Source organism: Schistocerca gregaria, chromosome 1, assembly GCF_023897955.1.
Source record: "Schistocerca gregaria isolate iqSchGreg1 chromosome 1, iqSchGreg1.2, whole genome shotgun sequence".
Classification (NCBI taxonomy): domain Eukaryota; kingdom Metazoa; phylum Arthropoda; class Insecta; order Orthoptera; family Acrididae; genus Schistocerca; species Schistocerca gregaria.
This window is the reverse complement of record NC_064920.1, coordinates 728,271,487-728,298,392: the sequence shown is the minus strand read 5'-3', so window position 1 is coordinate 728,298,392 and position 26,906 is coordinate 728,271,487. Positions and strand designations below refer to the sequence as shown.

At 38.1% G+C, this 26,906-nt stretch overlaps 1 protein-coding gene across 2 annotated transcripts in view; it reads right to left on the bottom strand.

Moving 5' to 3' along the window:
* Positions 1-26,906, bottom strand: part of LOC126266870 (trypsin-1-like) — a 173,300-nt gene that overhangs the window by 23,510 nt on the left and 122,884 nt on the right. For both annotated transcript variants that reach the window (XM_049971504.1, XM_049971515.1), the window contains exon 6: positions 15,441-15,550. In XM_049971504.1, coding sequence (XP_049827461.1) covers positions 15,441-15,550 — 110 coding nt within the window. The remainder of the gene's footprint in view (positions 1-15,440; positions 15,551-26,906) is intronic.

The window sequence follows — 26,906 nt, the reverse complement described above, 5'->3', positions numbered from 1 at the left end:
TCTATGTCATGAGAATAGATCAACAGAGATTAATCTAGAAATTTATGCTTTAGACATTCTTTGATGGTTTAACATTACAGAGACAAATCCTGTGTCAACTCCAGTCAAGTGATCTCTGCGAGACAGATGAATTGACCAATGATAAACCAACTAATGCTCATTATCAAGAAGCAGATGGCTGTCTTATGTAGTTGGCTGTAGATACAAGGCCTGATATAGCAATTGTAGTGAGCTATGTGTCGCAATTTTTGGGGAGTCCTCAAGAAAATCACTTGTCTGTGGTAAAAAGGATTCTAAAGTATATAAAAGGTTCAGTTCCATTAGGTATAATGTGTGATAACCATGCAAATGGAAGACTAGAAATACATACAATGCTGATTACACCAGTTATCAAGTAAATTAAAAAAAGAAAAGAAAAGATGCTCAGGCAGCAGACCGATTGCAAGGTTTTGTGAGGGGCGGTTACCTATGCTTGTAAGTGGCAACAGTGTATATCACTGTCAACAACCAAGTCAGAATATATGGCTGCCAGTGAAGGAGCCAGAGAAGGAATATGGCTATCCAAGCTCCATGAAGAAATTTCACTACTGGAGATTGTCCCTGTTCTTCTTGCTAATGCAAGTGCCATTAAAGTAGCCAGAAATCCTGGATTTCACAAGAGATCAAAGCATATTGATGTTCACATGCACTACATCCACGAGAAAATTCAAGAAGGCCAGATAGCCATCAAGCATGTACTGGGCAATAAGCAAGCTGCAGATATTCTCACAAACCTGTGTTACCTGTTTGGCTTGAATACATAAAATCATTAAGTGGAAAGTGTTAAGTACTGTATTTAACAATATAAACTTTTGGGGGAAGTGTTGAAGTGAAATGTTTATATTACTGTAACCTCCATGCAGTGTAGTGTGCCTCTGTCTTTTGATGTTGTTCAAAAATATATGTGTCTTGTAGCAACCACATTGTGCATGTGCCCTTTTATTTTGAAGTTTTCACTATACATTGATTTCACATACAAGAGGACCTAGGTTCAATTCACCACACAGCTACCCAGATTTAGGTTAATTCAGGCAAATTTGGGACAGTTTGTTTGAAAAGGATATGTCCAGTTTCCTTTCCCATACTGTCCAGCCCAAACTTGTGCTCTCTTCCTAACAATCCTGTTACTGAAGGGATGATAGACCCTTCTTCATAAACAATTCCATGACCAGGGACATTCCTACATTCTACCTTTGCTAATGGCTTTTTGTTGCATAAAGGCAAGTTATAAGCCTCTTGAAGGTTAGCTGTAGCCTGTGATGATGTGCCTCATCTGTGTTTTGTTTAATGACAAAGAGGAGTTTACATTATAGACACTCTTCTGTTTGTCTCTGTTCCCACTTCATACGTCCCATTGTCACACCAAAACATTGACTAAACCAGTGATGTTTTAGTGCTTCACAACAGGAGTCTGTATGACGTTCCTCTCAGATCTCATCCAATATGTGGTTGAAGGTGATTAATTCTTACTCTGTTCTGTCTTGAAGAAAACTTTGTGCTCTCTGTAGCTACATTCATGTGTAGACATTGTATTTTAGTAGAAGTCCCCTCAGTGCTTTGGTACTATTCCTTGGATTTGCTAACTACAGTGTCTGTAATGTTCAAGACTGAAGTGACCCTTCATTTTTTTCTCTCTGAAATTACCCAGCCATAACATGAACTGAGTAGTTGGTGCTAGCTTCTACTTACTTGAGTTGAAAGGCAGTTACCATTTGTCTTAGCTTGTTTTAATCAACTCAGTTTAGGGTATATATATGATCCTATGAGTCTGTATCTGTGTAGTTCATTGTTTTCAATGTTTCTATGTAAATAGTACTGTGGTCACTGGGTGTACCATCATAGTACAACTGCATATTCTAGGAAATACTTCTGTAGACAATAGCAATGCCAATGTTGCTGCATCTGTTCACTCTCTCTCAGTATGTGTGAAGTGTGTTCAGCACAATTGAAGCTCTAGTCCACCAGCTCTCTCAAAACAAGTGCTTCTGTTACCATCTGTGTATTCAGTGTCTCAAAGGATAATGTGTGCATTAATATCTGATAATAGTAGGAGTTTTTAATGAGTGAAGCGGTTCAGATCCCCATGTTGCCAGTCAGATTGAGGTTTTCTGAGGTCTCCCTACATCACTTAATGCAAATGCGTGTGTTTCATGAGAAAATAAACTCTAATCTTCGTTCTTCTTAGTAGGCGATTTTTTTCCCTCAGATATAAACTGCAACTTTCAGAATCATTCAAGTGTAAGGCTCAGGATAGTGGGACTGTCCGGTGTACATAGAAGATAACATCCATGTTTCAACTCCACACTGAACTTCAAATGTTATAACATCCTGAAAATAGAACTGAATACTCAATATAACCCACTCTCTCCACCCACTTCAGACTTAGGTGTTTGTGTTTGTTGTGTGTCAGTGACAGCCTAGAATACAGTATGTCAAGCAAGCAGTTGTTTCTACTGCTGTGCAAATGTAAATTCATTCTATGTGTAAATTGTTGTGTATTTTATTTTACATATATTAAGCAGTTATACACACAGAAACTTGGGAGGGTCATTATGTTTAATAGGCTGAAATGCTCCTTACAGGTTTCTCTTCGACCCAATCTTAGTATGCATCTAATTGCTTTTTTCGTCATTTGAATACACAGTTTGTGCCTGTTGAAATACCCCGCAACAGAATCTCATATTGTAACTGTGACTGAAAGAATGCATAATAGCAAAGCATTAATAAACTTTTACTGACAGAATATCTCAGTTTATACAGCAGTAACTGGTTAGCAATGCACCACATCTTACACTTTTCAAGAAGTTCATTATTTTTTACCACCTCTTGCATACTCTCGCCTGTGGAGATCATGGTCATATCATCAGCATAAAAGACATTTTCGCAGGTTATATAGTTCGAGAAGTCATTAACATAGACAATAAAGAGGTAGGGTCCAAGAATGGAGCCCTGTGGAATTCCTCTCATAATTTTCATTAGTTCTGACCTTTCACTGTGCACATGTACTAACTGTTGCCTGTTATTTAGGTATGACTTAATAAAATTAAGTGATTTGTCTGCAATATCATAATATTCTAATTTTTCCACAATTATCTCATGTGGTACTGAATCAAATGCTTTGCTTAAGTCTATGAGTGTTACAAAGGTGGTCAGTTTCCTTTTGAAAACATTGTGGATTTCAGTTATCAGGCTTTCAACAGCTTTTATTGTTGATTGATTAGTTTTAAATCCAATCTGGATGTCATTAAGGAATTTATTGTTCTCAAAATACATGTAAATTTGTGTGTATGAACAGCTCTCTATGATTTTGGCCAGTATAGGGACAATTGACATTGGCCTACAGTTATCTGGTGTTTCCCTGTCAACCTTTTTGTATATGGTGAGTGCAACTGTAATTGTAAGGCAATTAGGGAAGATGCCATCATCAAGGATTTTATCTGCAAGGCAGAGTAGAGCAGCTCTAATATACTTAATTATGTCCTTTATTAAAAAGTTACTGAATCTATAGTGGTTTACAGAGTTATTTATATCTGCAGCAGTATTCTACTCCAGTTAAATCTTTTATCTGTTTTATTCTGTGGTTGCAGAAGAAAAGCTTCCACATCAGTTAAATTATCACTTTTTGGTACATGGGCATTCATTGAATTTATGAAGTGTTCATTGAGAGTGTTACAATTAATTGGGTTACTGATTTCTTCCTTTCCCATGTTTATCTAACTTTGAACTATGTTACAGGCAATGCTACATTTGTTTTTAGAATTTAAAATATGCTCTTCATTTGCTTTCATTTTTGCTGCTGTAATTTCAGATTTGTGTATTTTCCTTAAGTTTATATATCTATTGTTGTTTTCTTGACTGCCTTAAATTTTTTCCTTCAGCATGAGTAAAAGGATTCTGATTTTATTGAGGTGTGGGGTGTACCACTTTTTTTGTATGTGGTGGTTTATGCATATTGCCGGGGTTACATCTCTTAGTAATAAGAGGGCAGTTACTGTCTAATGTATTTTTTATATTGGATATGAATGCAAAAAAGCTGTCATTTATATCTTTGTCAATGGTTAGTATTCTACCCTATTCTATTCTACTTAGTACATTTCTCATTATTTCAATGTTCTCTTTCTTTAGAACTCTATATATAGTTAGCATCCTGGTATCATAAAGAATCAGATTTCCAATTTTGAGCCACATGCCATCATGGTCAGATAGTCCTAATCTGATAGTATCCCACTCTACTTGATTACTATTTACATACTAATTATATTGTCAAGGTATGCCTCCATTCTGGTCAGTTTTTCATTTAAGCAGTAGTAATTCATTGATGTTAAGATATTTAGGATGTGTACCACAGTTTTTCTCTTTACTCTTACATGTACATTAATGTCTCCGGTGCTAAATGTTTTATATTGCTTGTATTTGGCAGTCAGTAAGATTAATTGAGAGAGTTTTTCTGTGAATATCTCCACATCAGAAGCTCGTGATCGGTAAACTGTTGTAATAATGAGTTTCTTAGAGTGTATAACCAAGGCAGATATTTCAAGAAGCCCTCCAACAGACAGGTTTGTGAGGTCTATGACTAAATATTTTAGATTCAAATTTTTGTTGATATAAATGAACACTCCACCGTGGGCATTGTTTCGACTACAGTAGCTTGTTGCCAGTGAGTAGCCAAATAGTACAAATAAACTTATTTTTGCACTTTTAATCCAATGTTCATTTACACAGAGAATGTCACACTTAATTTCCTCAACTCAGTAGTATAGTTCAGTGACTTTGTTTCTTTGGATTTGTACATTTATATGCAACAAAAGTAGTTCATTTTTGCTGCAGAGTGGTACACTGCTTACATTGGGCTTAGTTTGATTATTTAATTTAAGTGTGTCTTTTGTATTATGTTCTGAAGCTCTTTGTTTTGACCAAGTCTAACACATTTCAGGCTTGGTCAGCCTTATACATTTCTGTGATCTGGTTCTGAGTTTTGACACATATATTCTAACTTGCTGATACAAGATAATTTATTATTTGCCATACTAAGTATTTTTTGGGCCAGCAGTGTCTCTCCTAATCTGCCTAGGCTTTGACCATGTCTTGTATGACAAGTTTCGAGCAGTTACAATTGTCAGAGGGTTGATGGTTGCAATCACGTCATTCCTTAGTATCTAAAAGCATTAAAATTTTAAACTGTTGGCAGATTGTTTCAAAATACTTGTTAGCTTTGGTTATTTCTCTGTTTACACATGATGATTCAATTAAATTTTAGCAATGATGTATTTTAAATAATATAACATCTGTATTTGTTAACTTGCCCAGTGTTAAGTTCAGAGCTGTTGTTACTGCAGCTGTTTCATTATGGTAAACATCATTGTAACCACCTGTAAGAACTGCAAAGTCACTCTTTAACAGATTACTGCAACCTTCAGTGTTGGTGAGGATCTGGTTAGATCTTGCTCCAGGTTTCACTGTGCCTTTAATTTTAATGTTTTTTTGAGTCGTCAGGGTCTTTGTTTTTGTAGCCATCCCTCTTCCAAAAGCATTAGAGTAGATTATGAAGTGTGTTGTTTTTTCTCTTGGTATTTCTTGACTCTGTGTTCCATCTTGTTCTTTACCTGTTGCATTTGATACATTGTTTGTTTTACTCAATTTCAAAACAGGCACCATCACATCTGGGTTGGTGCAACATTTTTTGCTGTGGTTTTTATTAGGTGATTTAAATACATCTGCACTTTCTATGCCACAATCCATGTTGTTCTGTTTCTTGTGTTGGGCTTCAGATGTGATTGTGTGAATATTATTATCTTCAGGCCCATTATAATTGGGTATGTTACATACTTTAGGCCTAATAGTTTTCGACCTAAATTCATCACAGTTCCAGTTTTTTAAGATTATCTCCTGTCCCTTTAATAAGAGATCAACTTTTGCACATCAAAAATGGTATATATGTTTTCACTTTTCGTACACTCAACACCACTTCTCACAGTTTTTCTGTCGTTTTCGACAATGTTTGTTGATCCTGTTGCCTGTATTTTTACTAGTCAAATTTTCTATTACCACATCACTGTACAATGGAGATTCACACTGTTGTTTTTGTTGTTAAAGTTCATCATTTTTTAGCTTTAACCCATGAATTTCACCTAATATAAACACTATAATATCGTCTTTAGTGTCTTTGCTATTTACATTTATCTGCATTTCATCTTTACAGCAATTCAAAAAATACCAAGTCTTTCATTTTGGACTTATGTTTGCACACTTATATTGGTAAACTGTTTCACATTTAGACACATTACTCCTTTGTTGGCACAATAGCAGTGGAAGATGTCCGATTTTCTTGCATGTTCAGAGTTGATCGTTGATGCTGCACACACAAGTTCATCTTTGTATTTTTCAGTGTTCGTGCTTCTTCTTTTATCATTTTTTTAAATAATATAACACACCAGACAAGTATTATCACAATAAGTACTTCTATCAGTGATCTGATTATGATACTGTAGACCCATAAAATGTAAAGTATACTGCTATTAAACTACAGCTAGTGAGAGGTAGCAATATCATAGCTTTATTATTAAAATTGATTTTTACTGTGAATAAACAACTACATTTACTCAGCAATTCTAATGATAAACAACTTGCTGCTGAAATGATCAGATCATGAAACCTTCCACTGAGTGGTGTCATGTAGTTGTCTTTTCACTGAACCAATTTTCATGTACAGAATGTTCTTAACTTCTAGTATGTTGTGCATTTTCCTTGTCACATACTGCAAAAACTGGACAAAAAAATTTTAACTGTGAGTACAAAGTATAAATTAATCTTTCTTGTTGTATAACAAATGATGAAATTTATTTTCAGTGAATAATTCTGATTTTTTGCATAAAAAATTCTGATATAACCGTTGCATACAGCAGACACATTTCACTGTTGTAAATTTTTAAATAATACATGCCTTGATTCCTTTAGATGTGCAAACAACATTTTCTGGATAGTTCTTTCCTTCAGCTTCACTACATGCAATTGTTGCTTGAGCCCCCTGCCCGTTTTCTCTTAATCTCAATGACGCAGTTTATATTGCTGATGATCCATGTCCTTTTCATCTAAGATGATAAGTATACACCGTTTGCAGCATCAACCATTTTCTTAATCTGTCTATAATCCTTCCTCCTCTTGCTATGCAACTGCTGATTTTGAATAGTGGTCTCTAATTTTGATTGTTGTTATAAATTCACTTTAATTTTTTCTTTTATCTTCAATTTTCTTTCTATGGCTGTAAATGCAAACTCTTTGGTGATATCCGCTATCTCTGAATTTGTCCAATGTTACATTCTTTCACATCCTACTGATGAAAACTGCAATTGTTTTGTAAAATTTCACCCTTATTTGTTGCTGGATGTTGTTGTTTTAAATGTCTACTTGTTGTTCCACATATATTCCTGGAATCAACAGCATTTTATCTAAATCTTTATCATAGTCATAGATAATGTCACAACCTAAATAATCCAAATTATTAACTTATTATATTATTTGAGTATTCACAACACCTTCCAAGTGTTGACAGATGTGAAAATTACCGAACTATCAGTTTAATAAGGCAATACTAACCCTACAACTTATCTTAGAAGCTAGAATAAGGATGGGCAAACCTACGTTTCTAGCATTTGTAGACTTGGAGAAAGCTTTTGACAATGTTGAATGGAATACTCTCTTTCAAATTCTGAAGGTGGCAGGGGTAAAATACAGGGAGCGAAAGGCTATTTACAATTTGTACAGAAACCAGATTGCAGTTATAAGAGTCGAGGGACATGAAAGGGAAGCTGTGGTTAGGAAGGGAGTGAGACAGGGTTGTAGCCTCTCCCCAATGCTATTCAATCTGTATATTGAGCAAGCAGTAAAGAAAACAAAAGAAAAGTTTGGAGTACGTATTAAAATCCATGGAGAAGAAATAAAAACTTTGAGGTTCACCGATGACATTGTAATTCAGTCAGAGACAGCAAAGGACTTGGAAGAGCAGTTGAACGGAATGGAAAGTGTCTTGAAAGGAGGATATAAGATGAACATCAACAAAAGCAAAATGAGAATAATGGAATGTAGTTGAATTAAGTTGGGTGATGCTGAGGGAATTAGATTAGGAAATGAAACACTTAAAGTAGTAAAGGAGTTTTTCTATTTGGGGAGCAAAATAACTGATGATGGTCGAAGAAGAGAGGATATGAAATGTAGACTGAAATTTGTTAACATCGAGTATTGATTCAAGTGTCAGGAAGTCGTTTCTGAAAGTATTTGCATGGAGTGTAGCCATGTATGGAAGTGAAACATGGACGATAAATAGTTTAGACAAGAAGAGAATAGAAGTTTTCGAAGTGTGGTGCTACAGAAGAATGCTGAAGATTAGATGGGTAGATCACATAACTAATGAGGAGGTATTGAATAGAATTGGGGAGAAGAGGAGTTTGTGGCACAACTTGACTAGAAGAAGGGAATGGTTGGTAGGACATGTTCTGAGGCATCAAGGGATCACCAATTTAGTATGGAGGGCAGCGTGGAGGGTAAAAATCGCACAGGGAGACCAAGAGATGAATACACTAAGCAGATTCAGAAGGATTTAGGCTGCAGTAGGTACTGGGAGATGAAGTAGCTTGCACAGGATAGAGTAGCATGGAGAGCTGCATCAAACCAGTCTCAGGACTGAAGACCACAACAACAACAAGGTCCTTTTCTTCTAATATTATCAAATAATGTTTGTTACAAGCTTTTCCACATTATAGAGTTCCTTTTCTGCTGTTAGCTGTAAGACTGTCTGCCTATAAAAGACAGTTTAAAACAATGTATGTGTCTACATGTATGCCTTCATTGGAAATTGAGTTGCGAATCATGTCATCCGAATGTGTTCAAAAGTGTAGATGATATGCTACACTCTCATTTGATACCTTTGTACAGTGTGATAGCTTGTGTGCATTTCCCATTTAGATCTACAACTTGCTGTGTGTCAACAGTGACAAAATACATGGCTATATGTGTAGTATTTGCCCTTGTCAGCAGCAGTGGATAGTATTTGTGTTGCAAATGAAAAATTTAGATCATTTACTTGCTAAATACCTTACATATGTATTTAGCTGTTAAAGTTATCAAGATTTTTACAATTTCTTTCAATTTCTCAGCATTCTCTGGGGGGTGGGGTGGGGGGGTGGAGAGGGGGGGGGGGGGGAGATGACAGTTTCTGTATGGGTACTCATTGTCTTTATCTATTCAATTGTCCAAGTTCTAGTCATACTATCTCATGATCACAGTGATATGCCCATTTATTGATAGGGCCAGTGATATAGAACATGGCGATGAATTAAACATTATATAATGGTCAACAAAAAACCTACCTAAAGCTAATCCCATATCCATAAATGTATCTATGCCATTCGCTTCAGCTAAACAAGGGAAAATCCAGGACTGACTGCAACAATATTATAAAAAGGATAGTTGCTACTCACTATATAGCACAGAGATGCTGAGCCTTCTCTTCATTCATGTATCTAACTGGGTGTGTGACATACATTATTGGCACATCCAATACTGGAGGTCCTGCCTATCACACTTTGTAGTATTAATAATTTCAACACAAGTGTATTCCTGTGTAGCACTGCAATAGTATTCACAGGTTCATAAAGGAAGGAAAATACAGATAGAAACAACAGCTTCCAATGTAAATTGTGTGTTGTGTGGAAAGAAAATTACTGACTATACTATTCCAGGATCAAGATGGCCACAAATAATAAAGGGTATCAGATGAGCAGTTGTAGCAGTTATTGCAAGACAAGCTAATAAAGGTAATAATACACTTTGTGTATCTGAAAAAATGTCAGTGTTATGTTCCTTAACAGTTTGTTTTGGTTAGCTTAAAATTCTGAATTATGTAAAGAGTTCCAGCAATAAAATTGGAGTCTTGGTAATTAACAGAATTATTCTCTGGAACGTGGGTTTTGAGTGTCTTTGAAATAAGAAAAAGAGTACCATGCTGCAATACTGTTAAAGCAGTTTTCACTGCCACACCATCATGTAACTTAAAATTTAGTTCTTACACATTTTAGAAGACTTTGTTACCTTACATTACTACTCATTCATCGATCATGAATATGCCATTTCGTAATGATGCAGAATATGTTGGTTTAACATAAGTTTAATTTACACAATATAATTATTTTATTTATTTATTTTTACAGTTACAACTTCATATCCAAAAAGTCACCTATTGAGTAGAAGGAGCTGTCATGCTGAAATTATGTCAATTTCTTTTCAAATTTTAGCTGGCTATCAGTGAATATGCAGAGTTCCTTAAATAAATGTCTTCAAGGTGATCGTGGGTGGGCTCCAGCTATTATTCAGATTACGTGGTTTTGTGCTATGGATACCTTTTCTCTTAATGATGAATTACCCCAAAATTTGATGCCATATGAAAGCAGTGAATGAAACTAGGCATAGTAGGCTAATTACTGATATGTTTATCACCAAACTTATTATCAGTGTGTTTCCTCCAATTAAATTTCTCATCAATGAACACAAAAAGAAATTTTGAATTTTCTACCTTAGCAACAGACTTTTAATTCTGTACAGAATTGTATATACTGTGTTGTCTCAAAATATAGTACATGTCCATTTGCAGAAAGACATTATTTACGATTTCCCTGGCTGATTCTTGTTTGTTGGGTGTGATTATTATACTTGTATCATCAGCAAAAAGAACTAACTTTGCATCTTCATCAATACAGAGTGGCAAGTCATTACTGTATACACACATCAAAACAAGTTTTGCATCACCTCAGTTGCGAGAGTTCTGGAACCTGAACAGTAACTGACATAGAGATCAACATAAACATCATTTCCGTCCTTTTTATTGCTCATGAAAACCACACATTGATTGTTGTACCATCCTACAGTGAGATCTTCAGAGGTAGTGGTCCAGATTGCTGTAAACACCAGTACCTCTAATACTCAGTAGCACGTTTTCTTGCATTGATACATGCCTGTATTCATCGTGGCATATTATCCACAAGTTCATCAAGGCTCTGTTGCTCCAGATTGTCCCACTCCTCAATGACGATTTGGCATAGATCCCTCACAGTGGTTGGTGTCGTCAATAAACAGCCTATCCCAGGCATGTTTGATAGGGTTCATGTCTAGAGAATATGCGACCATTCCAATCAAGCAATGTCGCTATCCTGAAGGAAGTCATTCACAAGATGTGCATGATGGGGGTGCAAATTGTCATCCATGAAGACCAGTGCCTCACCAATATGCTGCTGATATGGTTGCACTATCAGTCGGAGGATGGCATTCACGTATCGCACAGCCATTACGGTGCCTTCCATGACCATGGTGTACGTCAGCCCCACATAATACCACCCCAAAACAGCAGGGGAACTCCACTTTGCTGCACTTGCTGGACAGTGTGTCTTAAGGCATTCAGCCTGACCGGGTTGCCTCCAAACATGTCTCTGACGTTTGTCTGGTTGAAGGCGTACACGACACTTATTGGTGATGGGAACGTGATGCCAGTAATGAGCGGTCTATTTGGCATGTTGTTGGGCCCATCTGTACCACACTACATGGTGCCGTGGTTGCAAAGATGGACCTCGCCATGTACGTTGGGAGTGAAGTTGGGCATCATGCAGCCTATTGCGCACAGTTTGAGTCATAACACGACATCCTGTTGCTGCACAAAAAGCATTATTCAACATGGTGGCATTGTTGTCAGGGTTCCACCGAGCCATAATCCATTGGAAGTGGTCATCCACTGCAGTAGTAGTCCTTGGGCAGACTGAGCAAGGCATGTCATCGACAGTTCCTCTCTGTATCTCCTCCATGTCCGAACAACATCGCTTTGGTTCACTCTGAGTTGCCTGGACACTTCCCTAGTTGAGAGCCCTTCCTGGCACAAAGTAACAATGCAGACAAGATCGAACCGCGGTATTGACAGTCTAGGCATGGTTGAACTACAGACAACACGAGCGGTGTACCACCTTCCTGGTGGAATGACTGGAACTTATCAGCTGTCGGGACCCCTCCGTCAAAGTTACTGCTCATGCATGGTTGTTTTCATCTTTGGGTGGGTTTAGTGACATCTCTGAACAGTCAAAGGAACTGTGTCAGTGATATAATATCCACAGTCAACGTTTATCTTCAGAAGTTCTGGGAACCAGGGTGATGCAAAACTTTTTTTGATGTGTGTATTAAGAACAATAAGAGACCTGTGACTGAACCATGTGGGACACCATCCAGTTAGAGGACTCTGCTGATTTTTGCAGACTATCTGTACTGTTAATTTCAACCTTCTGCATTCTCCCAGTTAAATATGAATTAAACCATTTGTTCACTATCACACTCATACCATAATAATTGAGGTTATCTAGAAGAATTTTATGATTCACACAGTCAAAAGTCGTTGAGATAACAAAATTTCACAATGGTGATTTTCAGTTATTCAAAGCATTTAATATTTGATCAGTGAAAGCATATATAGCATTTTCTGTTGAAAAGCCTTTCTGAAAACCAAATTAACGTTTCGTAGTACTTCAGTTTTAACAAACATGTGATGCTACTCTTGAATACATTACGTTTTCAAAAATTTTGGATAAAGCTGTAAGAAGTGAGACTGGCTGTAGTTGTTAGTATCAGACCTATCCCCTTTTTGTGCAATGGTTTAACATAGTGTATTTCAGTCTATCTGGAAAAACACCCTGTTTCAGTGAGCTGCTACGTATGTGGATGAGAATCTTACTTATCTGCTGCGAACAAGCTTTTAGAACTCTGCTGGAATTGCCATCAATTCCATGTGTTTCTTTAGTTTTGAGTGAGTTTATTATTTTCCTAATTTCAGTAGGATAGGTGGGTTGAATTTAAATTTTATCAAATTGAATAGGTATTGCCTCTTCCATATAATGCCTTGCATTTTCTACTGACCAGCTGGATCCTATTTTCTCTACAGCACTTAAAAAAGATTATTAAAAACGTTTTCTACTTCTGACTTTTTGTTAACAAACTTTTCATTGAGTTTGACTGAAATACAGTCTTCCTTCGTTGTTCTGTTTCTCTTTTAACAATATTCAACTTTGTTTAAATTTTATTATCAGATGTGCTTATCTCAGACTAATACACATACTTTTGGACTTTTTAATAACTTTTCTTAATACAGTACAGTTGTTTTTATAATGTTTCACTGTTTCTGGATCATTACTCCTTCTAGTTATAAGATCATTTCCCTTTTCTGTTTACAAGATATTTTTATCCCTTTAGTAAGCCATGGCATTTTAGACGGTTTCTTACAAATGTATTTCACTGTTTTCTTAGGGAAACTGTTTTCAAATATACTCACAAAGGTATCATGATGTAGATTAAATTTTAAATTAGCATCAGGCCCTTGTACACCTCATCCCGTCTAACTGTTGCAGGTTTTCCCTAAAATTTTCGATTGTTAAATTGTTAACTGACTGCACTCTTTTGCAGGACTATTTTGCATTACTGTATGGAACTATGTCATACACTGTAACTACAGTAGCTGTGAATCATGATCAGACAAACCATTCTTTACAGAAAAACTTTATATTTGATTAAATTTAGCTTGGTCTATAAAAACATTATCTATCAGTGTGCTGATTTCCTGTACTATACGAGTAGGAAAATCAATAACTGACATCAAATTGAAAGAACCAAGAAACACTGCAAAGGTCAAGCTTTTTATCAGACTCTTTCAGAAAATCTACACTGAAATCCCCAAAACAATAATTTGCTTCTCTCTGGCTGACAGATACTGTAGCATAACAAGGAATTCAAGTTTTACAAAAACAGCTAAAATTTCCCAATGGGGACCTACTCATTGGTATAATTATAAAAGTACCATTACTTAGTTTAAGCTCACCTATACATGCTTCCATAGGTTGCTCCACACAACATTTTTACTTTCTAAATTTTTCACACTATGAGACAGATTTTAACATATATGGCAACTCGTCCTCTCTCCATAGTGTCTCTACTTACATGTGCTGAAAGGTTATATCTGCCTACATTTACCTTTTCCATATCTGTGACTGTACGATGTCCACACAGGCACAGTACACCTATTCCACACTCTGTTTCTAAATCTTATAAACAAACAAGAAGCTCATCTATTCTGCTTTTTAATACCTTGATATTCTCATGCAATATACTAACATTATTTTTCACTGTGCTTTTATGAGAATCTTGTGACATACTAACACTATTTTTCAGTGTACTTTCATGAGAATCTTGTGATGTTTTAACATCTCTAATATGTTCCTGTCTGAGCTTCTCATTAAGCTTAATTTCATTCAATGTTGAATCACTGGACACTGATCTTAGCCTAAAAAAGAGGTACTCCCATGAGTTTCAGTACCCCCACCCCCACCTACTGAGATGCAGGTCATGTCTTGTGAAGTCTCACCTACCAATACCATCAACAGGAACAAAACCTACGCCTGAAAAAGTAACCACCCAAAGTAGCTGATCTAGCTTCATACTCACCCTCCTGACAGAACTAATCAATAGGGGTCAATCACGCAACATGAAAGCACGAACCAAGCCAACATTTGTACAGTTCATTGCAGATGCTATTTTTATCAGACCACACTCAATATTGTAGCCCTGATCTCTGTACATATTGCTTCCCACTCCACCCACTACCACAACACAATCCTGCTTTGTAAAACCCTTGCACAATTATCCTACATGCTCTATCACTTGGCTAAGACAATCATTGGGCTTGAAAAAACTTGTGACCTGGTACCTGTCACTTAATTTTTTTTGCAAAATCTGGCACACACCTCTTCCATGGCAACTGCCTAACAACAGAACTTTCCTCCTACTTTCTACTTTTTTTTGAAACAGTTGGTTTACTGGTGAAAGTGCATTCAGTGCTGACTACACTTACATTTACCTGAGCCTCTTCCTTAGCTAACTGAGGTAGCAAGGCAAGTGAATTGTTTCTGCCAATATACTGTTCTCTTTCTGTGGCCCCTTTTCCTTGCTGTCACTTCCCACCAGTCTTCACCCTTGTCCCCCCTTAACCTCATCAGTTCCTCCCAAGCACTATCCAGTTCAGCCTTAGGGGCACTAATCTTCCCTTCCTATTCAGCTGTTGATCATAATATAACAACATAAGTAATAGCTTTATCTTTGTGTTGTGCTTAATTCTTAAAGAAAATGACACATAAAAGTTTAAGAGTAAAAAAAGGATCTTTTCAGTGGAAAAGTACTGTACATAATAAGTTAGACTGTTTATATCTAACTATACATACTACTTTTAAATGAAACTGATCTGATTTCTTTACTATACCTTTGTGCTTTGTCATAGTACATTTAGTTCTGGTTCATATAGAAGAAAAGTTAAAAAGAAAGATGTTACTAACCTTGTGCTTTGAAAGCAGAGCTAGTTGGAAGTGAAATAGCAGCTACATAGCTATTCAGTGTGAAAGGAGTGCTCAGTTTCATCAGTGCAATATCGTATGGCAATTCATTCCTGTAAAATAAGCAATTCATTTTATTTGCAACAAAACTGAGAAGGGGCATGAAAAACTATATACAGGGTGGAGCAAAGGAAACTCAAGTTTTTCACTATTAAATGACTGGGACACGGTTTGATAAAATAATAAAAACAAGCGTGTAAGTGATAGATTTTTAATGCAGTTTTGAAATATACAAACTTTAAATATGTCCCCCCCCCCCCCCCCCATGAACCTTGGACATTGCCGACGGTGGGGAGGCTTGCATGCCTGAGCGATACAGACAGCTGTACCGTATGTACAACCACAATGGAGGGGTATCTGTTGAGAGGACAGACAAACGTGTGGTTCCTGAACAGGGGCAGCAGCCTCTTCAGTAGTTGCAGTGGCAACAGTCTGGATGATTGACTGATCTGGCCTTGTAACACTAACCAAAATGGCCTTGCTGTGCTGGTACTGCAAATGGCTGAAAGCAAGGGGAAACTATAGCCGTAATTTTTACCGAGGGCACACAGCTTTACTGTATGGTTAAATGATAATGGCGTCTGCTTGGGTAAAATATTATGGAGGTAAAATAGTCCCCCATTTGGATCTTTGGGCGGGGACTACTCAGCAGGACGTTGTTATGCGGAGGAGAAAGAAAACTGGTGTTCTTCGGATCGGAGTGTGGAATGTCAGATCCCTTAATTGGGCAGGTAGGTTAGAAAACACAGAGATGGCTAGAGGACAAATGTAAGGATGTAGAGGCATACCTCACTAGGGGTAAGATAGATACTGCCTACAGGAAAATTAAAGAGACATTTGGAGAAAAGAGAACCACATGTATGAATATCAACAGCTCAGATGGAAACCCAGTTCTAAGTAAAGAAGCAAAAGCTGAAAGGTGGAAGGAGTATATAGAGGGTATATACAAGGGTGATGTACTTGAGGACAATATTATGGAAATGGGAAATGATGTAGATGACAAGGCAATGGGACATAAGATACTGCGTGAAGAGTTTGACAGAGCACTGAAAGACCTAAGTTGAAATAAGGCCCCAGGAGTAGACAACATTCCATTAGGACTACTGATAGCCTTGGGAGAGCCAGTCCTGACAAAAGTCTACCATCTGGTGAGCAAGATGTATGAGACAGGTGAAATACCCATAGACTTCAAGAAGAGTATAATAATTCTAATCCCAAAGAAAGCAGGTGTTGACAGATGTGAAAATTACTGAACTACCAGTTTAATAAGTCACAGCTGCAAAATACTAACATGAATTCTTTACAGACAAATGGAAAAACTGATAGAAGCTGACAATGGGGAAGATCAATTTGGACTTCGTGGAAATGTTAGAATATGTGAGACAATGCTGACCATACGACTTCTCTTAGAAGATAGATTAAGGAAAGACAAATCTACGTTTCTAGACTTAGAGAAAGCTTTTGACAATGTTGACTGGAATACTCTCTTTCAAATTCTGTAGGTGGCAGGGGTAAAACACAGGGACCAAAAGGCTATTTGCAATTTGTACAGAAACCAGAAGGCAGTTCTAAGAGTTGAGGGGCATGAAAGGGAAGCAGTGGCTGGGAAGGGAGTGAGACAGGGTTGTAGCCTATTACACCAATGTTATTCAATCTGTATATTGAGAAAGCAGTAAGGGAAACAAAAGAAAAATTTGGAGTAGGAATTAAAATCCATGGAGAAGAAATTAAAAATTTGAGGTTTGCCAGTGACATTCTAATGCTGCCAGAGACAGCAAAGGACCTGGAAAAGCAGTTGAACGGAATGGATGGTGTCTTGAAAGGAGGATATAAGATGAACATCAACAAAAGCAAAATGAGGATAATGGAATTTAGTTGAATTAAGTCGGGTGATGCTGAGGGAATTGGATTAGGAAATGAAACACTTAAAGTAGTAAAGGAGTTTTGCTATTTGGGGAGCAAAATAACTGATGATGGTCGAAGTAGAGAGGATATGAAATGTAGACTGGCAATGGCAAGGCAAGTGTTTCTGAAGAAGAGAAATTTGTTAACATCGGGTATAGATTTAAATGTCAGGAAGTCTGAAAGTATTTGTATGGAGTGTAGCCATGCAAGCAAGGAAACATGGACGACAAATAGTTTGGACAAGAAGAGAATAGAAGCTTTCAAAATGTGGTAGTACAGAAGAATGCTGAAGATTAGATGGGTCGATCACATAACTAATGAGGAGGTACTGAATAGAATTGGGGAGAAGAGAAATTTGTGGCACAACTTGACTAAAAGAAGGGATCAGTTGGTAGGACACGTTCTGAGGCATCGAGGGATCACCAATTTAGTATTGGAGGGCAGTGTGGAGGGTAAAAATCGTAGAGGGAGACCAAGAGATAAAAACAGTAAGCAGATTCGAAGAATGTAGGTTGCAGTAGATACTGGGAAATGAATGAGCTTGCACAGGATAGAGTAGTGTGGAGAGCTGCATCAAACCAGTCTCTGGACTGAACACCACAACAACAATTATGTTTGAAAGATAATGTCTTGGAGATGACGTCCTTCTTGCTGGATACAAATGGATCCCCTCCCAAAAGTTACACATGGCTCTCTTCAACATTTCATTCAGCACTGCTTCAATTTCCTGACGAATGGAATTATTCTTCACGTCATCGATTGTGCGAGGCTTGTTCATGTAGACTTTTGATTTTAAATATCCCCACAAAAAGAAGTCACATATTGACAAATCAGGTGAGCAAGGGGGCCAGTAAACATCACCATATCTTGAAATAACATGTCCTGGGAACATTCATCGAGCCACTTCCATGGATGCTCTCACCGTGTGAGCTGTGGCACCATCCTGCTGTAACCATATTTCTCTCATGTTCACTTGATGCCTTTCAAGTTCTGGATGAAGAAAGTAGTTTAACATTTTAACGTAGTGTTCTGATGTCACAGTAACTGCAGTTCCTTCCTCTTCAAAAAATAGGGTCCAACAATTCCCATCTTTGAAATGCAGCACTACACTGTTACTTTTAAACTGTGGAGAAGTCTTTGGTGTAATTCATGTGGGTTCTCTGATGCCCAATACTGACAATTTTGAACACTGATGTAACCATCTACATGAAAATGTGCTTCATCACTCATGGAGACTGTAGCACCTGCATCATCCGTAAAAACTTTGTGCATTACGTGACAAAACTCTCTGCACTGCACAAAATCTCCTTCACTAGCCTGCTGGACGATCATTATCTTGTATGGGTGAAACTTAAGATCATCATATAAGATGCGGTAAAGCGAACGACGTGACATACCCAGCACTACAGCCTGACGTCTAGCTGATCGTTTCGCACTAGCAAGAACTGCCGTTCTCACTCGGCCTACATTTTCCAGAGTATGAACTGAACAGGGAAGACTAGGTGGTTTCTTTTTCATTACAGATCCAGTACTTCTAAATGCTGCAACCCATAGGAGTACAGTATTTCGATCAGGCACTGCACCTCGACATCCAACTCTAAAATTTTGACGGATTAGACACTGTGACTACAGAATCATTCATTTCTAAAGCACTGCTCAACAACGAACACACGATGCTCTACACTCCAACTCTCCATAGTGACTAAAACTATATTGTAAGGGCAGTCTGCCAACATTCATTCAAGGTCAACACTTTGCCACATACTTGTGGTTCAAGAAACATGTGTTTCCTCTGCTCCACCCTGTTTTACTTGCATCACCATCACCTTATTAAGCCAAATTTCTGGTGAAATATGATGAAACTGACTTTGTTATATTCTTATGGTAATCTCATAATAAAAAGAAATGACCTTACATTCATCATAATCTGTAGATTCTATCAAGAAGAACTTTTATGGATTTGGGAAAGATTTAAGGGGTATGCTAACAAAAGACAAGTTACGTGTAGAAACATATTATGTACATTCTATTAATAGCTATCAATAATGCTACTTAACATTATCTGTGCTTAGGCCAGATAAATGTAACTTAGCAAACTAGGAAGAAAGCAGCTTCCTTGAAAGAATTTGAGGCTTCCTCAGCTACAGTGAATAACTGCTGTTCATCTTTTATCTGTAACGGAATGCTTATTTGATCACATTAATATTTTTTCAAAGAAAACAACCCTGTTTGTAGATCATTACTATTGTCATGGTGGTTATCAATGAACATAGCTATTTGCCATGTAGATGATAGTAACTTTTATGCTTGAATGTATTTCATTTGTTGAAAAGGGTGGCTACAGAGGCACGTTTTTAATTTTCTTTTATATTGGTGGAGAGTCATATTTTATTTTTTGTGTTAAACTGGAGCTTGTTGGTATCTCTGCACCAGAATACATAATTCCCCTCTGAATCTTTCACATTCGTGGTAGAATTTAACAAAAAATGATTTAATATAAAATGGTCATGCACAGCCTTCTCAAATACTAACCGAGACACTGAAAGTAAAATTCATGAGGACCAGTTGGAAAACAATTCAAAATGCAGTCAATACAGACATAAAGTTAATTGAGAAGCTCAGTTCAGTATGTTTAGGTTTTTGTGCTGAAAGTAGTTAGTAACAGCTATAACAACATAGGCCTGTTTACATTACCACATTACTTGTTGCACTGTTTAAAAATAAAACACTGATTTTTGCCGTGTAGCTAACAGAAACTTTTATCCCTGATCTGTCTCAAGATAATTCCATAAGAACATAGCGATTGTAGATGTACAAGACAAGCAAAAACCCTTTTACTTAGGTTGTAAGCACCACCAGTGATGTAATAGAAATGTACACTGGACATTGGTGATTATTCTATGACAAATGTCAAACCATAATATGCTTATTCTTTGTTTTATTGGCAGAGAGAGCTCCATTTCTTTACACTTTACTTCATTTTTCTCAGTTTGTAAAATAAAGAGTTAGTTCAACCTCAAGATTTTTTTATCTCTAAATAAGTCAAGTATAGGCTAAAGTTGTGACCCTGTAATCTAACAGTAAACAAGAAGAAGAACTATGATCGAGATTACACACACACACACACACACACACACACACACACACACACACACACACACACACACACACACACCACAAACGGGGGGAGCAACTTGAAGAACTTAAACTGACATTAGACATGCAAACTACTTCAATGACCAATGACAAACATACACACATCAGTAGACAACAGCAGCATGATGAAAAACAAGCAACAGATAAAAGACGGACATTACAGTTCATAGTGGGAAAAAAAAGAACTTTGTTTCGCAATAACTAAACTCACTTTTGCTCAGAATGAGATCATCGATGAACACATGAAGTTCCCAATGACAGTGAATGCGCTTGACGCCAGAGTAACAGCAATGGGAGAGAACATGATACTCTGACATCCAGCTCAATGCCCATATACAATGTTAAAAAAAATCTTAATTAACAGAATGCATAAACTGTTGAGTCACCAAATACAGGAATTGTCAAGGAGGAACATATAGGGGATAGGACACCTTCAAAATATTGGAGACATATTTAGGCAACAAGATGGGGTGCTAGGAGGCTTTATGGAAGTACTATGAAGCAGGAGAGAGGGAAATATGTGCCTCTCTATAGTAGTGTGGAGGGAGAGGAGGGGGAGAGAGGGGGGAGGAGTATAATGTTAAGAAAGTGGAATGGGTTCGAAAATGATAGGGGAGGAAAAGGTGAGAGCAGAGAAATGGTTAGTAGAGAGCTGAAGTCACAGGTCCATGGACGTTGAGGTAAAGGGTGTTGTGTGTACAGTGTGTGTGCTAGAGGGACAGCTAAACAGTTCAGAGATGGTGCTTGGAGAATGTTAAAATAACATGGGTGTTGAAGCAGCAGTTCGAATCCTAAGTTAACAGCATTTTGGTGTGCAGCAAATTCAATAACCAGCTGATCAACTTAATGGTAATCCATAGTTTGGTGATGGCCACTGTATGAGTCGACAACTAGTTTCTTGTAGTATCCATAATTTTTGTTCTCATTCACACACATTATCTGTGTGAATACTGGAAGGCCTACAATGCACATACTAGCAGTTACATGAACCATGGACCTTGCTGTTGGTGGGGAGGCTTGCGGACCTCAGCAAAACAGATAGCCTTACTGTAGGTGCAACCCCAACAGAGGGGTATCTTTTGAGAGACCAGACAAACTTGTAATTTCTGAAGAGGAGCAACAGCCTTTCCAGTAGTTGAGTCTGGATGACTGACTGATCTGGCCTTGTAACTTCAGCCAAAACGGCCTTGTACTGCGAATGGATGAAAGAAAGGGGAAACTACAACCGTTATTTTTCCTAAGGACATGAGCTTTTCTGTACGGTTAAATGATGATCTCTGGCCAGGGACTACTCAGAAGGATGTTGTTATCAGCAGAAACGAAACCGGCGTTCTATGGATCAGAGCTTGGAATGTCAGATCCCTTAGTCGGTCAGGTAGGCCAGAAAATTTAAAAAAGGAAATGGATAGGTTAAAGTTGGATATAGTGAGAATTAGTGAAGTTCTGTGGAACGAAGAAAAAGATTTCTGATCATGTTAATACAGGGTTATAAATACCAAATCAAGTAAGGTTAATGAAGGAGTAGGTTTAATAATGAATATGAAAAATAGGATTGCAGATAAGCTACTATGAACAGCATAGTGAACACATTATTGTAGCCAAGATAGACATGAAGCCCATGCCTACCACAGTAGTACAAGTTTATACGCCAACTAGCTGCGCAGATGATGAAGATATTGAAGAAATGTATGATGCAATAAAAAAAATTATTCAGATAGTTAAGGTAGACAAAAATATAATTGTCATGGGGGACTGGAATTTGATAGTAGGAAAAGGAAGAGAAGGAAAAGTAATAGGTGAATATGGACTGGGGGTAAGGAATGAAAGAGGAAGTCGCCTGGTAGAATTTTTCACAGAGCATAACTTAATCATAGCTAACACTTCATTTAATAATCATGAGAAAATATTGTATACATGGAAGAGGCCTGGAAACACTGGAAGGTTTCAGATAGATTGCATAATGGTAACACAGAGATTTAGGACCCAGGTTGTAAACTGCAAGACATTTCCAGGGACAGATGTGGACTCTGACCAAAATTTATTAGTTACGAACTGTAGGCAAAAACTGAAGAAACTGCAAAAAGGTAAGAATTTAAGGAGATGGGACTTGGATAAACTGAAAGAACCAGAGGCTGTAGAGAGTTTCAGAGGGAGCATTAGGGCACAATTGACAAGAACAGGGGAAAAGAGATACGGTAGAAGAAGAATTGATAGCTTTGAGAGATGAAATAATGAAATAGTAAAGGCAGCAGAGGATCAAGTAGGTAAAAAGATAAGGGATAGTAGAAATCCATGAGCAACAGAGGATATATTGAATTTAATTGAAGAAAGGAGAAAATATAAAAATGCGCAAAATGAAGCACGTAAAAAGGAATACAAATGTTCAGAAATGAGATTGGCAGGAAGTGCAAAATGGCAAAGCTGGTATGGCTAGAGGACAAATGTAAGGATGTAGATCACATTTCATTAGGGGTAAGATAGATACTGTCTGCAGGGAAATTAAAGAGACATTTGAAGAAAAGAGGAGCACCTGTATGAATATCAAGAGCTCAGATGAAAAATCAGTCCTAAGCAAAGAAGGGAAAGCATCAAGATGGAGCCTCTGGATCACAGGGTCCTGGGATCGATTCCCAGCTGGGTTGGAGGTTTTCTCTGCCTAGGGATGTTTGTGTAGTCCTCATCACTTCATAATCATCATTTGTGACAGTGGCTAGATTGGACTGTGTACAAATTGGACTGTGAACAAATTGGAACTTTTTACGGACGTCAATGACCACGCAGTTGACCGCTCCACAAACCAAATGTCATCATCATCATCATCATCATCATCATCATCATAAAGGTGGAAGGAGTATACAGAGGGTCTATACAAGGACGATGTACTTGAGGGCAATATTATGGAAATGCAAGAGGATGTAGATGAAGATGAAATGGGATATATGATACTGCATGAAGAATTTGACAGATCACTGAAAGACCAAAGTCGAAACAAGGGGCCTGGGAGTAGACAACATTCCATTAGAACTATTGATAGCCTTGGGAAAGCCAGCTACCAGAAAACTCTTCCATCTGGTGAGCAAGATGTATGAGACAGGCAAAATATCCCCACACTTCAAGAAGAGTATAATTCCAATCCCCAAAGAAGAACACAATTCCAATCCCAACGAAAGCAGGTGTTGACAGTTGTGAAAATTACTGAACTATCAGTTTAATAAATCACAGTTGCAAAATACTAACATGAAATCTTTACAGATGAATGGAAAAACTGAAAGAAGCCAACCTTGGGGAAGATCAGTTTGGATTTCGTAAAAATGATGGAACGTGCGAGGCAATACTGACCCTACGACTTATCTTAGAAGATAGATTCAGGGAAGGCAAACCTACATTTCTAGCATTTCTAGGCACAGAGGAAGCTTTTGACAATGGAGTAGGAATTAAAATCCCTGGATAAGAAATAAAATCTTTGAGGTTTGCCAATGACATTGTAATTCTGCCAGAGACAGCAAAGGACCTGGAAGCGCAGCTGAACAGAAAGGACAGTGTCTTAAATGGAATAAGATCAACATCAACAAAAGCAAAATGAGAATAATGATATGTAGTTGAATTAAATCAGGTGATGCTGAGGGAATAAGATTAGGAAGTGATACACTTAAAGAAGTAAATGAGTTTGCTACTTGGGAAGGAAATAACTGATGACTGTCAAAGTAGGGAGGATATAAAATGTAGACTGACTATGGCAAGGAAAGTGTTTTTGAAGAAGAGAAATTTGTTAACATCGAGTATAGATTTTAAGTATCAGGAAGCCTTTTTCTGAAAATCTTTGTATGGAGTGTAGCCATGTATGGATGTGAAACAAGCACGATAACTAGTTTAGACAAGAAGAGAATAGAAGCTTTCGAAATGTGGTGCTACAGAAGAATGCTGAAGATTAGATGGTTAGATCATGTAACTAATGAGGAAGTGAAGGCTGCCGGTCTTGCTTACGAGATGAAGGCAGAGCTCACCATCTGTAGCATCGTTGACAGAACCGACTGCGGACCTTTGGTGCAGAGCCGGGTGGAGGGTCTGAATCAGAGGCTCAGACGGTTTTGCGACCGTATTGGCTGCAGATTCCTTGACTTGCGCCATAGGGTGGTGTGGTTTCGGGTTCCGCTGAATAGGTCAGGAGTTCACTACACTCAGCTGGCGGCTACACGGGTAGCGGAGGCTGTGTGGCATGGACTGGGCGGTTTTTTAGGTTAGAAGGCCTCGGGAAAGTGCGGGATGGGCTGCAATGTCAAAGGGTGCTTGGCAATTACAGGACGTGCTTGGATCAAGGAACAGTCGGAATTATAGTTGTAAACTGTTGTAGTTGCGCTGGAAAAGTCCCTGAGCTTCAAGCGCTAATAGAAAGCACAGAAGCTGATATCGTTATAGGTACAGAAAGCTGGCTAAAGCCTGAAATAAGTTCTGCAGAAATTTTTACTAAGTCTCAGACGGTGTTCAGGAAAGATAGATTAGGCAGAATTGGTGGTGGAGTGTTGGTGTCTGTCAGTAGTGGTTTATCTTGTAGTGAAGTCGAAGTAGATACTCCGTGCGAATTGGTGTGGGTGGAGGTTATACTTAACAACCGAATTAAGTTAATAATTGGCTCCTTCTACCGACCCCCAGACTCCGATGATACAGTTGCGGAACAGTTCAGAGAAAGTTTGAGTCTCGTAACAAATAAATACCCCACTCATACGGTTATAGTTGGTGGGGACTTCAACCTACCCTCGGTATGTTGGCAAAAATACTTGTTCAAAACCGGTGGTAGGCAGAAAACGTCTTCCGAGATTGTCCTAAATGCATTCTCCGAAAATTATTTAGAGCAGTTAGTCCACGAACCCACGCGAATTGTAAATGGTTGCGAAAACACACTTGACCTCTTGGCCACAAACAATCCAGAGCTGATAGAGAGCATCATGACTGATACAGGGATTAGTGATCACAGGGTCATTGTAGCTAGGCTCAATACCATTTCTTCCAAATCCATCAGAAACAAACGCAAAATAATTTTATTTAAAAAAGCGGATAAAGCGCCACTAGAAGCCTTCCTAAAAGACAATTTCCGTTCCTTCCGAACTGACTATGCGAATGTAGACGAGATGTGGCTCAAATTCAAAGATATAGTAGCAACAGCAATTGAGATATTCATACCTCATAAATTGGTAAGAGATGGAAGGGATCCCCCGTGGTACACAAAAAAGGTCCGAACGCTGTTGCAGAGGCAACGGAAAAAGCATGCGAAGTTCAGAAGAACGCGAAATCCTGAAGATGGGCTAAAATTTACAGACGCGCGAAATTTGGCACGTACTTCGATGCGAGATGCCTTTAATAGGTTCCACAATGAAACATTGTCTCGAAATTTGGTAGAAAATCCGAAGAAATTCTGGTCATATGTAAAGTACACAAGCGGCAAGACGCAGTCAATACCTTCGCTGCGCAGTGCCGATGGTACTGTTATCGACGACTGTGCCGCTAAAGCGGAGTTATTGAACGCAGTTTTCCGAAATTCCTTCACCAGGGAAGACGAATGGAATATTCCAGAATTTGAAACATGAACATCTGCTAGCATGAGTTTCTTAGAAGTAGATACCTTAGGGGTTGCGAAGCAACTCAAATCGCTTGATACGGGCAAGTCTTCAGGTCCAGATTGTATACCGATTAGGTTCCTTTCAGATTACGCTGATACTATAGCTCCCTACTTAGCACTCATATACAACCGCTCGCTCACCGATAGATCTGTACCTACAGATTGGAAAATTGCGCAGGTCGCACCAGTGTTCAAGAAGGGTAGTAGGAGTAATCCATTTAACTACAAACCTATATCATTGACGTCGGTTTGCAGTAGGGTTTTGGAGCATATACTGTATTCAAACATTATGAATCACCTCGAAGGGAACGATCTATTGACACGTAATCAGCATGGCTTCAGAAAACATCGCTCTTGTGCAACGCAGCTAGCTCTTTATTCGCACGAAGTAATGGCCGCTATCGACAGGGGATCTCAAGTTGATTCCGTATTTCTAGATTTCCGGAAAGCTTTTGACACCGTTCCTCACAAGCGACTTCTAATCAAGCTGCGGAGCTATGGGGTATCGTCTCAGTTGTGCGACTGGATTCGTGATTTCCTGTCAGGAAGGTCGCAGTTCGTAGTAATAGACGGCAAATCATCGAGTAAAACTGAAGTGATATCAGGTGTTCCCCAGGGAAGCGTCCTGGGACCTCTAATGTTCCTGATCTATATAAATGACCTGGGTGACAATCTGAGCAGTTCTCTTAGGTTGTTCGCAGATGATGCTGTAATTTACCGTCTAGTAAGGTCAT